This window comes from Lepidochelys olivacea (assembly GCF_965140295.1).
Source record: "Lepidochelys olivacea isolate rLepOli2 genome assembly, chromosome: 21".
In the NCBI taxonomy this organism is placed as follows: Eukaryota; Metazoa; Chordata; order Testudines; family Cheloniidae; genus Lepidochelys; species Lepidochelys olivacea.
Genome location: NC_140431.1, coordinates 11,662,146 through 11,677,802, shown reverse-complemented (window position 1 = coordinate 11,677,802; position 15,657 = coordinate 11,662,146). Strand labels below are relative to the sequence as shown.

Here is a 15,657-nt window from a genome sequence, read left to right as displayed (position 1 = left end):
GGGGTAGCATACAAACTTGTTCCCTTTCTAATTTTCACCAAATAAAGTGACAGACTTGAACTAGCTGTGCAGGGTGCAGAGAACTGCTTGGGTTTTTTCCGTTTATTTTTAGCTTAAAGTCTTGAACTAGGCCAAACGACAGTATTGGGAATCATTGATTATTGAATACAGATAGATGCATCACGGTAGTGTGGTAATCTGCTGGAAATGTTCGTGTGGTACAGTTCAGGACCAGTGATCTGCATGACTTGTCAAGTGCTGAATTCTTAAAGCCCTAGGCCTCATGATGCCCTAAAATAGACAAGATCAACTGTCAGATTCTCTGGAGAACAGCAATTTTGATAGCAGTTACATAAGTCTTAATAGGCTCCTAAGATTAATTGCCTTGTTCAGCTAATACAAAAAAAATTGAAATCCTCATGAGTAGTGCAGCATGTGCATGGGAAAGGGTTAAGTGAAACTTGCCTTCACATCGTATGGCCTTCCATTAAAATCAAACAGATCTCTTGTGCAAATGTAAATTGTAGAGTGTGCTCCATGCTGTCATAAGGTGACTAATGTGACTCCTATAGTTCAGTTCTGAACAGCTAAAACTGCAGTCCACATCTAATACTGTATCGACTGAAGTAACCAGCACTTGCCTCAGGCTTAGTCTACGCTCCAGAGTTAGGTCAACCTAAGGCAACTTATCTACATAATTACGTTAGTGTACATATTACAGCCTTGCTCTTGCTGATGTAAGTGCCCTACTACACCAACATAATAACTCCATCTCCACGAGCAGCTTGTGTCGGTGTAATTAGGGCGACGCAGCGTCGTGTAGAAACTGTTACTTGTCAATTTCTCATCCTGGAGTGGGGAGCCAGATGTGCTCTCAGCCCCCTACACCACCCCTCTTAAGCTGGTGGAAGTGTTCCAGGTGTGGAAGTGCACCACTGGCAAAAGGAGGGTAGTGTTGACATGAACCACTGCGGTGGTTATAAGTCAACGTAACATTTCTAATGTAGACATGCCCTCGTGATCGTTGTTTTTTTTAGCAATGTGGGAATAGAATTTTAAGCAAGGTGGATTGGAGGCATCAATTACTAACTTACGAAAACAATAGTTGTAATACAGTAGAACTTTAATTCACACTGAGTAAAAGATTCATTGTAAATTACTGGATCTTGTCTTAGTATGTCATGCTATAAAGAAAAGATGATGCATTGATATATTTTGTCAACTGTAGTTTTGTTTTATACTTACCTTCTAAAAATGCATTCTTAGTGATGTTATATCTTCTATTACTACAGCGTTCGTACAGTGCCTAGCACAACAGGGCACCGTTCTAATGGATGAACCAAGTACTACCATAATAAACATGACTGATACAGGGACTGCATGCTTACTCGTGCGTTATATAAGATTGGTAGGATAACTCTGTGAAGGGGGTTGATTAGCTCTGTAAGGTTATATGTCTAAGTATTTTTTGATTTGCTTTAAAACAGATGAGACTTCCCCTTTTCAGGACTTTAACTGGCCATTGCTAATGGCACAGTTAATGCAACTGATAAAGCACCTATTCTCTGCATTTCCCAGTACTTTATCACAAGGGGATGAAAACCTTCCTGCAGCCCTCAGTTAATAAGCATAAACTGAACACTGACAGCTAGCAACTAATGGAGAAGTGGGGAGAAAATGTTACTCTGAACCAGTTTCCATAGTTCCTTTGAGTATTTCTGGATTTAGAGGATATCATCCCTTAAAGGGACATTAACAGCTAGTTTCAGTGTGTGGCTTTGAAACTGTCATACACTCAAATTTTAACTTATGTTTTTGGGCATTTAAATACCCCTTTACAGCATTGGAAACCAAAATATTGTGCTGATGCATGAGAACCAGAAAGTGACACTGACCAACTTAACTGTTGTTCCTGCAATTGACCCAGTACAGCATATATGGTGAAAAGCTAACTAGACTCTGAAATTTTCATCTATAGACCTCTCAGCTCTTAGTAAGAGAAAAGAGGGATCTTTTAAATTACTTTCATCTTCTGTATTGGAGTACAAAAGGCACAGGTTTTAAAATGGCAGCCACTTAATAATTTTCTTGAAGGGCAAGTTTTTAATTCCTCTTTCCTTACAAGATATCTTTTCAGCTCCTAAGATCTGTTTTATACCAACTGCTCCTCAAAGCAGAAGGTGAAAGTCTGCTTCACTGAGAAGGGTCTGCATTATCGAAGAAATGTCACTGAATCCTCTTAATCTGGGATGGTTTAATGTAATGGGCATAACGTTAGTCTTAAACTAATTAATTAACATTTTTTACTCATTTATGGTCCTCGGATTCAATATAAATAGTGCCTTAAAATAAAAATTGCTAAAAAACCTCACTGACTTGAAATCTTTAGTGTGAAAAGAGACTGGAAGAACTCCTGAGGGCAGTAATTTATCTCAGGGGATCAGCTGGGTTTTAACTCATTGTGAAAATTCTGCACACTTCTTGTTCGCTCTATAAAAAATGCTCTAGAGAACAGTCACTTGCATTTCTCAGATATGAAGAAGAAAGAGCTGCTGTTTATATGCCACCTGGCATTTCAGAACCTGGGAGTAAAAGCCTTTAAATGCGAGAGCAGGTTTTCTGAAGGCCACTTACTGTCGTTCTCTTCTCCCCTTTCTCCAGTCTCTCTCATGGAAGAAAGTGAAAGCTGTTGAATGGAAACCTAATGTGTCTGCAACTTTATGTTCATGCTCTCTCTCAGGCCTGAAACTCAGCATCGAGGCCCTGCTACTCATACAGAGAATGATCTCCCTGAACAAGAGGAGGAAATCCTGGGATCAGATGATGATGAACAGGAGGATCCAAATGATTACTGTAAAGGTGAGAGGTTGCCTCTTTAGACTCATGCTAAATACAGTTTGGTGGCGTTCTCTCCCCAGAGGACATTAAACTGTGGTGTCTAATCTGATATATTTTCTTGGCCAGATCTACAATTACAGACTTATATCGGTATAACTATGTCACTCAGGGGTGTGGAAAAATCCACACCCCATGAGTGACACAATTATACTGATCTAACCGCCGGATGTAGACAGCCCTATGTTGGCGAGAGAGCTTCTCCCGTTGACATAGCTACTGTGGAGGTGGATTAGCTACGCCCACGAGAGAAGCTGTCCTCCGGTAGTCATAGGCACGTCTCCACTTGAGCACTACAGCAGTGCAGCTGCGCCAATGCAGTTAGTGTAGACCCTGTCCCTTGTCTCCTAAGAGGTATGCAGAGCAGGAGAGAGTGGATAAAGAGAATCTGTCAGAATGGGAAGCTAATCTGTGACTACTGTGATGTGGATATTAGAATTGTCAGTCGATAAGATTCTTCAACTTTTCCACTCTTGTTAGTGAGGTCTCCCATCACTCAGGAAGAGGTTCCTTTTGGCTACCAAACCAAGCCAGGATCAGCTTGAAATTTTTACCTCTAAGATGTGGGGATAAGTTTGGTCCTCGCTGTTCTGTCTGTGTTAACTTGCATACTTTGCACTCTGATCATCAGGACACTTGACAAACCCATTACCCATCTGCCTCGAGGAGGAAAGAATTAGCTGAGCTCTTTCTGGAAGGCGTGTTTGTCAGCTGTGGAAGGGAGATGAGTCTAAATTCTGAGACTTTAATCTCTGCTTATGGCAGCATTTTTTTGGAGTCACATTAAGATGGCAAAGCCATGCAGCTGCAACTACCTAGTCTGTCCCCTCCGCCACCCGTTTTTTTAAAGGTCATCTGAAAGGCTCTTTACCTGTCCAGACCTGAGGGTTCTGTTTTTAATGCATCATTTAAGGATGTCACCAGTGCTCAGATTATTCCCACAAATGAATTTATGGGTATATTTTCTAAAACAGCACACCTAGGTGTCCAGCTCTCTTTGACTTTCAATGGGAATTGCGCACCTACCTCCTATTTTTGCCTTTGAGTACCCCTCTAGGCTCTGCAGCCCACTGACTTTGGTGTGTTACTGGTAACTGGCAGCAACAGTTCACAGGCTTTGGAAACCGTGCTCTAAGGCTGGTTGTGCTCACTCCTTCTTTGTTAATCTGCACTGGTGAAGTGCTAATGTAGCCAGCAAACACTTGCCTAGCAACTGATCCAGGGCATTTGGTTCTCCCAGTGCAATCCCTGAAAGCTGCTGCCCACTCTTCAGTGATAACTTGTCTTTGACAGCTCAGGACACTGACTCTGTCTTCTGTCAAGATGGGTACATGAAAAAAGCCAAGATCAACAAGACACAAATATAACAAAAAAGCACCTTCTAATTTTGAGAACCCTTTTGTTTTCATTTTTTCCTCTGTCCCCTTCCCTTAGGATTCTCCTGAAAAGATCAGAGGAAATGCTTGCACGTTTTGGAAAATAGAGTGGAGTCGGTTATGCCCACCATACTTCTCTACCAAGCTCTCCTTGCAGAGCTCCTCTGGAGTAGTTAAGGGAATGGGAAGAACTCTGGCTATACAGAGAGACCCTGAGCATTCCTGTCATTGGATCCTGAGGGAAACCCATGAAAAACTTAATTCAGCTACATAGTAAAATAAAAACAAAATGAAAGGGGGGGGGGAGAAACTATCAAAGAAACGAATGAAAACAATCAAACTTCTTCCCCCCTGTAGCATATTCTGGACCTCTGAGCCCACATATAGCTCTTCATGCAGGTCAGAACCATTCAGTGCAGGCAATTGGAAAAAGCAAAGAAGGGAACAAGTGTTAAGTCTACACTGGTGACCGTAGATATTTATATACTTTGTCCACAGGGCTGTCCCTGACATTTTGGAATGGGTGTAGTAATCCATAGGCTCTACCACACCAGCAGGGAGTTCTCTGCATAGCACTGTATATACTAAAACAAATACATGGGGTAGATGTCCTACTGTGATGGACCCAAGGCAGCACAAGTTACAGTGGAGCACGTATCAACAGTACATGTAGGAAAGTGCATTGCTTTTGGTGTTGATGCCACAAATGGTAGCGAGAGAGAGCACGCCCTGGATGAGTTTGGCCAGGTAAATAACAGTGCAAACACTGACAAACTGTTGTTAAATAGGCTTAATTACAAACACCTGTCTTAAAAGGAGTGTTAAGACTGAAAAGTCAAGCTTTCAGAGGTTAGGAAATGCCAGAAATGAGGTTGTCCATGCAACATTAATTCAGCCCCCTTGTGCATGTGTATTGTGACAGTCTTGAATTATGATCACATTTTTTTCACAGGCCTGTGTCTCATCCAATACATGGTATTGGATGTTGATCACTGTATGGATAGTTATTGAATATTTTTACTTTATCCTTACTGTTCACCAGTGTCTGTATCTTATTTACTGCACACCCTTCTGACCCTGTTTTGAATACAGAATTTATTAATTTCCTTGTGGACTTTTTAATGACACTCATCACCAAAGAAGGAGTTTTCAAATTTATCATCACAACACCTTCAAGATAAGGTGGTGGTACCCTCATATTACCGATGAGGAACTGAGGCATAGAGATTAAGGCCAAAAGTATCTGCTAATCTGAGTGCCTAATTTGAGACCACTAGGGTCTAATTTTCCCCCCAGAGTGCTTATGGGGGTTATACACTTGATCTATTTAGAATAGATCTCCATGGCCTTCAGTTGCAGCAGAGAGTGCTCAGCACTTCTGCAGCTCAAGCCCCAGGTATCTCCAATTGTGTACTCAGGAATTGAGGAACAAATTAATAGCCACTTAGGAGAGATTTCATTTTAAGTGACTTGCCCAGTATATTATTGAAACTTTATGGCAGAAGCAGAGAGAATTCACTTCTCCAAAGTGGCATTCAACTTCCTTAACCATCCTTTCCCTTCCTGCAGTCTCCTGCCTCCTTCACAACACTCACTCCAATTCTGCAACAAAATGAAGTAGGGGCTCTACAGACAGCAACTCATTCACTACACAGTGGTGATTTAATCCCTGAGCAACATCCATTTTGTGCATTGAATGAGGCAGACGTTTTGTGGGGGGGCGAAATAGTATGTGATCATGTTACTAAAGACTCTCAATGCATATGCATAAGTGGACCAAAGAAATGTTGCACAGGAAATCTTAATTATAGCATTTTCCAAATTCCAAATGCTTGATTTTGCACCCTTAATATCTTTATACATTTTCCTGTGTTAGAAGAACATCATTTTGAAAAGAAGCTGGACTCCCACATGAGTCATGAGAATGGTTGGACCCTTTAGATCCACAGCACAAACTTCTGCCACTTGAGCTAATGGAGTAGCTGATAGCAGTAGCAGGCTGTCATCTTTGTGGATCAGCCACTAGAGGGAGGTGAAATTTACATTTTTCTAGGGGGTTTCCACAGATACTTGTCATCGGCAAGTATGTTAGACTCTGGAATCCAGGGTTCAATTCCAAGTTCTATAGGATTGTGTGCTCTAATGGTTATAGAGACCCCTCTGTCCCTGTCCCCTCCCGCCTTCTTTAGTTTCCCTGTCCCTGGCTTTTCATCTCTCAGCATGTTTCAGTGATGCTACTTTCTTCTCCCATGCTGCCCAGACACCAGGAGGGAAGACATTGGGAATACAGGAGAGACAATATCACTGCTCTCAGTTCTGGTGTCTGATGCCACAGCTCCCTGGAGCAATTTTAGGGAAAGTTCTAATCAATCCTGGGATGGCTCATGCTCATTTTGCTGGTGAGGATAGTACATGTGCAGTCCAGCCCACACAGGATCTGCTGGAAATGTTCGTGTGGTACAGTTCAGGACCAGTGATCTGCATGACTTGTTAAGTGCTGAATTCTTAAAGCCCTAGGCCTCATGATGCCGTAAAATACACAAGATCAACTGTCGGATTCTCTGGAGAACAGCAATTCTGATAGCAGTTACATAAGTCTTAATAGGCTCCTAAGATTAATTGCCTCGTTCAGTTTATATAAAAAAAGGTTGAAATCCTCATGAGTAGTGCAGCATGTGCATGGGAAAGGGTTAAGTGAAACTTGCCTTCACATCCTATGGCCTTCCATTAAAATCAAACAGATCCCTTGTGCAAATGTAAATTGTAGTGTGCTCCATGCTGATGTAAGGTGACTAATGTGACTAGTGCATCTGAAACCTTCAGAGAAGTTAGCTGCTGAACTCTTAACACATCTCTGTTCAGCATCTGCAAACAGTTTTCAGAGGCTTATAGTTGGGTCCAATTTGGGGATTTGTTTTTCCCCACTGGGGTAGGAAAAGATTCATCTCTGAAACCAGCATGACCACCTCCTTTGCCTATAAAAGCACCTTCATACTAAATCATTCTAGTTCAACTTTAATTAGAGCATATTTTCATATAAACTTAGTGGGGTTTTTTACAAAATGCCAAGGAGGAAGCAGTGAGGCTACTCTAGCAGCATTCACATGGAGAAAACACTTATGTGCCCATTACGTTTAACTAGCCTATCAAAATGTGTTGAGTGAATTTTTCCTAAGCCTTGGTTCTTGCTCCATCTGTCTGTTCTTTGACATCCATATGATGGTTTGAACTGATAACTTCCCATTTACTTCTTCCAGGTGGTTATCATCTTGTGAAAATAGGAGATCTATTCAATGGGCGATACCATGTGATCCGGAAACTAGGATGGGGGCATTTTTCCACTGTGTGGCTATCTTGGGACATTCAGTAAGGTTTTTGTTCTTTTGCTGGCATTTCTGCCAAGAATCCAGAGTAGATAATCTTTGCACAGATAAGACTAGCAGACTTCCCTTATGATCTTGCATGTGCTGTGCATACAATGTCAGAAAAGATTATTGTATTAGCTTGTGCACAAGTATTAATATTTATGTTGCATGCATGTATGCAGAAAGAATGCTTGTGTGTTCAGCTGTTTCTGTTCCAGCACTTCAGGCCAGTCAAGGTATAGTTTACCTTAAATGTATAAGGCAAGGAAAACTAACTGGATGTTGTAAGAGCCCTAGAGACAGTTTTCACATGAGTGAATTGGAACTTATCTTCCTGTGTTACTAAAGAAGCAATCCTTAATAACCGGGTCTTGGATGTTCATGAATTAAGAGAATTCTGGGGACCATGTCTTTGAATAGGAGATCAGTTATCACTAACTTGCTATGTCTGTGTTTAAGGGGGAAGAGGTTTGTGGCGATGAAAGTAGTAAAGAGTGCTGAGCACTATACAGAAACAGCACTGGATGAAATCAAACTGCTGAAGTCGGTGAGTGCCTGAAGGCAGAAAGCTCTGTTCAGCTTTGTCCATTTTCAGAGTTAATACCCCACTCAGTTTGGAACATGGCTCCTGTACTCAAGGATCATCTCTTGGTTCCATAGTACATGGGAGGAGTGGGTTACAGACTTAACTGACTAGTGTAGTCTCTGACTGGGTCCTATTTTTGTTTGATCCATAAAGGGGTAAAAGTGAACAAAGCTGACAGATTTACTTAAGGAACACAGTCCAGGTTTTAACCTCTTTTACGTGGTGGTACTTTATCTCCTCCATCAGGGACTACCATGAATATTGGTTATGGCCAGGTCCCATGGTCATACAATAATTGAAACTCCTTGCCTCCTAATCTCCACTTTGCACCTCCCAGAGCTGGTGGCTTTGCTTTTCATTTAAGTTTTATTGGTCAGATGATAAAATATTAATGTTATGTGCTGTTTAATGGGTTGTAGGAAAGGTTGGAGACGGGTATGCACCATTCTGGGATCCATCAGCGCTGCTTAGCACAGCTCCTACTTCCCCCTTTCCTGAGGGCCCCTGAAGAGAGGGGAAAACATGTTACACGCTCAGTGATGTCTAGCTCAGGAATTTTATGAAATGATGTTTCTCGTGTTCCTTATCTTCATCCACGCAGGTCCGCAACACTGACCCCAATGATCCAAATAGAGAGATGGTGGTTCAGTTATTAGATGACTTCAAGATCTCAGGAGTGAATGGCTCCCGTATCCTTTTATAGAACAAATGACAGAGCACAGAATTGAATTACTATAGGAGTTTCTTGTGCAGCTCTCTTGCCAGTGGAAGTGAACAATGTCCATGCAGCTGTTTTACTGTCCAAAACAAATTTCCAATAACACAGACCTCTCCCAGTGGGCCTTATAGCTCCCTGCAGAGAATAGGCCTAGAATAATCCATCACCACATAGGTTTGTGAAGGACAGTGCTGCTGAGTCATGATTTAATATGCAAGACAGCATGATTGCGCTTGATTAGAGCTGAGTGGCACAGTGTTTTGGGGTTTTCCTCTTTCATCCTTGACCAGGCCACATGCAGCCTTTTATTAAAATCTCTGACTAAAAAATAAAGCATTGTACGATATCAGAGATTTATCTGCTCGTGCTGAATGCAAACTGTAGGCTTATAATTTAGCAGCATAGGTGAGCTTCTAACTCGGAGGGTCTGCTTTGGCAGCCTTACAGGCCCAATACAGTTTCTAAAGCGCAACCTTATGACCTGCTTGGGAGCTCTTAATATTGGATTGTCAAAGATCCCATGTATGTTTGTAGTATCAAGAACAAAGGCAGACTCTCAAGTGTTTTGCATGACATGAAGCACTTTACTGGGGTTCTCCATAAAGTGTGTTCTACAATTCTGGCCCCAGAACTTTCCTTTGTACCCTACATCCCTCCTTTTCAGAATGAGTGACTTTCATTTACTTTGCTGGGAGTAATATTGCAGAGGGAGAATCCGACCCTAGATGGTAAGCTTTCTAATGTTTATAGCTAAAGCGAAACACAGGACAGCACTATGAATAAAGTCCAGCTCTGCTGCTTAGCTGCAGTGGGAAAGCATATTCTCTAGAGAGCACAAAATCAGAGCAGCTCAGTCCATTGCTGCAAAGAAAGTGATGGAAACATTCCTGTTAATCTTTCCTTATATAAAAAGAAGAGTCTTAGTCTAATTTCGACTCAATGCTGCTCCTTCTATGTTGCTTTAAATTCAAGCAAGAAGAATGCATATACACACTACCTATGAGATGAAGAAAAATGTCATGAACTTTAAGAGCTAGGCTTTTGAACAGCAAATTCTTAATATTGAATCTGTTGCAGAAGTGGCCTCATCAGTTTATGCCATTTTTACCTATGAAACACACAGTATTGAAGTTCGGGCCTGTGAAAAGAAAAGGAGGACTTGTGGCACCTTAGGGACTAACAGATTTTTTTGAGCATAAGCTTTCGTCAGCTACAAGTAGCTTTAGGGGGGGAAAAAAAAAAAGCTGGGAGAGAAATAACGTGGCTTGATTTATGGATTGAGAATTCAGCTCTTTGGTCAGAGTTCAAATTTTGCTATAAAGAGATCTGGGGCGAGAGCCAAGATCATTTGGGAATTTGTCGGCTCAGCTAGGCCGTGTGTTTAAATGCTAGCAGCAGTTCAGACATAGCCCATTGTACAGATGGCCTCTTCCCAGAATTTGGGATTACTGCTATGATAACACCGTTGCTCCAAATGAACTGCATTCTTAGCTATTTTAAGTTTTATATTGCCACTAACAGTGTCAGTCATTGTTCTCACACATTTGCTGCTCCACATACGTAGACGGCTACCTGTGCTTGGAAGGAAAGGGAGTTGGTAGGAGCTGCAACATCAGGAGGCAGAGGTAGTTTCTTGGGGTTAGATTTATTTTCAGCACTGTCTAAGAATCCTGGGGGCTCTTTGGGTCAGGATGTTCCACTTTCTCCTTGACTCTACTGCAGATATCTGTATGGTGTTTGAAGTTCTAGGGCATCATCTCCTGAAGTGGATCATCAAGTCAAATTACCAGGGCCTTCCACTCCCATGTGTCAAAAGAATCATCCAACAGGCACGTTCCAGCTCTCACTGAATTAATACCCTGACCCCAGTGAGAACTGTGTTGTGACTGTAATTGCTTTTCCATCAAATGCAGGGAATGAGACTTGAAGACAAATTCATAGTGGTACATGTTTTCACAAAATAACTAAAATAAGTGGTTTCAGTGGTCAGTACCTGCATTCTGTTTAGCTGACGAGGTCTGCTTTGAACAGTGAGTGTGCGTAACATAAATCCCTGCATGCTAGCTATAACAATTTAAACTTAATAGCGCAAAACTGGCTGGCTTGGCTTTTTACCCCTTCCCCTCCAAATCTTGTTGTCCCTGGGGGGAAGGTAAGTCCCCTCCCCTTTCCCACAATGAGTAGTTCCCTTTATAGCTTTATAAGCTCACTCTTCACTGACTGCAGCACTTGTTTATGGGGGAGAAGGAGGACCATGTACTTTCCCCATACCCTTGTAAATAACTAAGGGAGAAATGTTTCTGGGGAGGTCAGATGGGAGGGAGAAGGCTTAGAGTATTAAAATTCAAGGAGCTTAATTCTTACGTACCTGTAGGTTGAGGAATAGAGGCGAAGATAGCATTTTATTATAATTGCCTAGTTAAAGTTGTATGCAAACTTCCTTTTAACTCAGTAGTAACCATGCTCCGGGATAATGGCCTTGAGGTTTAACTTAAAAGAACTTCCTGTTTGTTACCTAGATAACTATAGAACTTGGATTATTTTCTCACCCTTTCACATCTGGTTTGCTCATTATGTGCATCTTTGAATATCTGTTTTCTTCTCTCCTATGTGCAGGTTCTACAGGGTCTGGATTACTTGCACACAAAGTGTCGGATAATCCATACAGATATTAAACCTGAGAACATTCTGCTGTGTGTTAACGAACAGTACATCCGCAGGCTGGCTGCAGAAGCAACAGAATGGCAGAGATCTGGGGCGCCCCCTCCTTCTGGCTCTGCAGGTGCCTTTTCTATGGAAAACTTGCAGAGTCCAAAGAGATTGTAATTGAGCTGACAAGGGAAAATTCTCTAGTAGTTGTCTCAGCATTGGGAAGCAAAGGAACAGCATTGCCAATCATTTCTATAAAGCCAGTTGTAAACTGCAATACTAGTCATGTGTTCCCACAAGAAGCTTGCCAGTGTAAAAACAGAGTACATGATCATTAACACCCACTTTTAATGTTGGTCTGACATAGATTATGTGGTAAGATAGTCATTTATATAGTGCTTTCTGTAGGAGACTTTGAGAATGCTTTACAAATATCATGTTATTTTCTTAAGAGCTGTTTTGAGTGCATGTGGTGGGTCAGCACTCGTGTGTGTTCTATAAAAGCTTACCTCCTTGAGTGCTCTAGAAAGTGGAAAATTCCTTTCTTTATACAATTCTATGGATGTATTTTGGCAAACTCTTGATGAAATGATATGAGCGCTACCCATTTACCATCTTGCAGGACAGGCCTGAAAAGGGATTAAACTGTTAGAAGTGGTTTCCTGGTTGTGTGAATGCAATATGTAGCTTATGGCAGAGGCCAGGCTTCATTCTTGTTTGGAGTCTCCACGTACATTCTCAACGCTCCTCCTTGGCATCTTCATATGTGCCAGTGCACAGTCCCCAGGAACTGTTGGTTGCTGGCAGGCTCTATGATATGCAAAGTGCAGCTTCTAACTGAGGCCAGCACAGTACAGCTTGGGCTGGCTAGGCGAATAGGCTCCCTCACAGTTTTGGTTTTCTGACTGCCAGGGTCCCAGTTGACATCTTGGCTTAAGCAAGGTGTACAGTGCATGAAGCAAATATCCTATCATGCTGTTACACGCTTTACGTCCCCTTTTTCTGGTCACCAGTTAAGTGAGTCTGCTGTCCAGTCTGGTTAATTGAAGCTTGACTCATCTAACAAATGTTTTGCAGTCTATTCTTTCTGGCAGGTTGCTGCTATCCCTTTTTTGAGAATTGAGGCTTTCAGAATTGGAGGATGCACTTGAGTTTTGTTTCTAATCCATATAGAAATAAGACACTGATGTATTCCCTATCTACATAGGGAAAGAAGGAAGCCATCACTGTTTGTTCTTTCAGTACAGCTTTACATTTCAACAGTACCTAGTATCCACAGGGAAACAAAATGAGCTCTGTGGAAGATGTTCCTGGCTTCCAATCATTCTTTATTTTTGCTCATGTGATATCTTTATTGCAGTGTGATTGCAATCTATAATACAAGCATACTAACTTATTTCTCTTTCTCTTCCAGTGAGTACTGCACCTCAGCCCAAACCAGTAAGTATGGTAACTTTTTTCTTCCTTTATAAGCAAGTGTAAATGTGTGCGGTCTACATACATTCAGGTGTACAGCTTGTTTAGAATTGTTTTATGCTTTTGTTCTATAATACGGTAAGTGGTAGGGAATCCTACTTTGAGACCCGAATAGAAGAACTTGAAGTGTGAACAAGTTCAGTGTATGGCTGTTAACACACTGAACATGTAAATTTCTGTGTTACAGGTACAGCTTTAGTCACAGAATGATGTCCAATTACAGTAGTTGTACAATACCAGCTTCCCAAGATCACTAGCATTTTCCAGAGTTCAGTGTTCCTCGAGCATCATCAATCTTTAACTGTGGTTAATGAGGCTGTGTGCTATTAAAGTGGCCCAAGTGGGATGAAGCTTTTAAAAATGAGTGATCTTTAGTAATGTCAGCTATTTTGCAGATATGAATCTGTTCCATGTACTATGACAAAGCTGTTGCTATCTAATCGGCATTTGGCCTGTGAGAGAGAGGTTGCATCATCAGAGTTTACATCTCAAAAATGCCACCAGGATTGATACCTGTCATGGCATTCCCAGTGGATGGTCCCAGGATTGCATGGGTTACGGAGACTGAACTCCCTTCGGTCTTTCAGGTCAGGATGGCCTTTTCAGTTCAGGGCTGAAGCCCATTGGCTCAGCAGTAGGTGAAGGCCTTCCCAGCTGCAGTATCTGTTCTGTGGGTGGGACAGGACTTTTCAGTCTCCAGGGTTGTCAGGTGAAGACTTCACACAAGCTCTGAAAGAATTCACTAAAAACTAAAACCTGACTGTAGCTTGGGGTTTTATTAGAATAAATAGCAAGCCAGATGTGTGAGAGAGTTGTCATTTCCCTGCAGGCTGACAAAATGTCAAAGAATAAGAAAAAAAAATTGAAGAAAAAGCAGAAACGGCAGGCAGAGCTACTGGAGAAGCGAATGCAGGAGATAGAGGAGATGGAAAAGGAGGCAAGCCCTGTACAAACACAGCCTGAAGAGCAGGAAGAAGCTCGGAACCCTCTTGAGATGCTCTTAAAAGAGAGCCCACCTGATGAAGGGGTACCAGGAAACCTGGGTATGGATCCAGAATATCACATGGGCCTGCATGCAAGTGTGTGTGCGTGTGCTTAAAAGCACAATAACGTTCCTTCAACCACACTGTTAAAATTGCAGTGTACATCTCTGCAGCATCTCTACTGGCCTTGAATGCTGGCCGCTGATCTGCAGTTGAATTGCCACCGCATTCCACTAACTCTGTATCCATGCTATGGATAGTAGTCTACATTGCAAATGCTGTAGTGTAGACGCTTACAGTGACAGAAGGCATTTTTCTGTCTCGTAGTACATCCACCCCACCCCAAGACTGTAGTGAGATCAGTAGAGGAATTTTTCCATTGACCTAGCTTGGGGGTTAGGACAACCTAACTATGCCACACGGCGCATTAAATTTTTCACAGCCCTGAGGGGGATAGCTAGGTTTACCTAAGTTTTTTAGGTGCAGACCAGGCGGCGGCTATTCCAGTATAGCTATGTCAGTGCAGCCATGCCAGCATAACTCCATAGTGTAGACGCAGTCTACGCTGACAGAAGGGGTTTTTCCATCAGCGTACAAACACCACCTCCCCAAACAAAGTTCACTATGCCGACCTGACCCAAATTGTAGCTGTGTCAGCCAAAGAACACCGTCCGTTGACATAGCTACATCAGTCAGGAGTTAGGTTTTTTCCACACCCCTGACCGATATAGCTGTGTTCATCTAACTTAAGTGTAGACCAGGCCTGAGTCTGAGCAGGGACCACGGAGTCTTGTGCTGGTAAAAATGGGTTAAAGAAGCATTGCATTCAGCTGTTCTGTGCGAATGTGCTAGATTTTTGGGCTTACTTAAGGTCTTGCTATAGCTGTTACTCAGTCCATGTGTTATGTTTCCCTGTCCCTTAAGAGTCTTCTGATTCTTTCTTTTCCCTTTCCTTAGATGAAGTTGCCCATGTTCAAGAGCGAAGTATCCTAATGGAAGGCAGCATGGAAAAATGCATACCGGAAATCAACTGCAACGGCATGGTACAAATGACTGCCTTCTCAGACTCCAGCAACCAAGGGTCTGGGAGGCTTGAGGAGGACCTTCATAATGCCAATGACTGTGATGAGCACCCTCTGGCACAGGAAGAGGACAGCTTCCATAGCTGTAATTACAGCCAGCGTAACGGAGACTCGGAGAACAGGTCACAAGAAGTAATGTCGGACTCATGCGTGCCCTTAATTTCTGAGGTGCTAGATTCCATGGTGTATCAGCCAACTTCAAGTGAAGAGCAATCGTTCAATGAGCAGGAGATCAGCCAGTTGCAAGAGAGTATACGTGCAGAGATACCCTCAGAGGATGAGAATGAGAATAATGGCCCATCTGAGAACAAAGGTACCAGAGGACTCCTTTAGGAGATCTGTCCTTTGGAGTCTGTAATGTGGCATTAATAGGAAGCTTTATATTGGCTGACCTGACTCTACCTGAGGCCATCTCTTTGAGCTCTGTCCTGACATCACTCTCCACTCTGATCTGCCTTTGGGGATTCCACTGTTGCAACCTTGGGTTGACAGGCAGTTATGCCTTTTGATGTGATGGATTCCAGAGT

General features: G+C 42.3%; 1 protein-coding gene across 2 annotated transcripts in view; it reads left to right on the top strand.

Annotated features, from left to right (window-relative positions):
* Positions 1–15,657, top strand: part of SRPK1 (SRSF protein kinase 1) — a 45,118-nt gene that overhangs the window by 16,784 nt on the left and 12,677 nt on the right. For both annotated transcript variants that reach the window (XM_084611383.1, XM_084611384.1), the window contains exons 3-11: positions 2,741–2,859; positions 7,529–7,637; positions 8,096–8,183; positions 8,824–8,911; positions 10,663–10,769; positions 11,557–11,722; positions 13,004–13,029; positions 13,895–14,108; positions 15,006–15,443. In XM_084611383.1, coding sequence (XP_084467509.1) covers positions 2,741–2,859; positions 7,529–7,637; positions 8,096–8,183; positions 8,824–8,911; positions 10,663–10,769; positions 11,557–11,722; positions 13,004–13,029; positions 13,895–14,108; positions 15,006–15,443 — 1,355 coding nt within the window. The remainder of the gene's footprint in view (positions 1–2,740; positions 2,860–7,528; positions 7,638–8,095; positions 8,184–8,823; positions 8,912–10,662; positions 10,770–11,556; positions 11,723–13,003; positions 13,030–13,894; positions 14,109–15,005; positions 15,444–15,657) is intronic.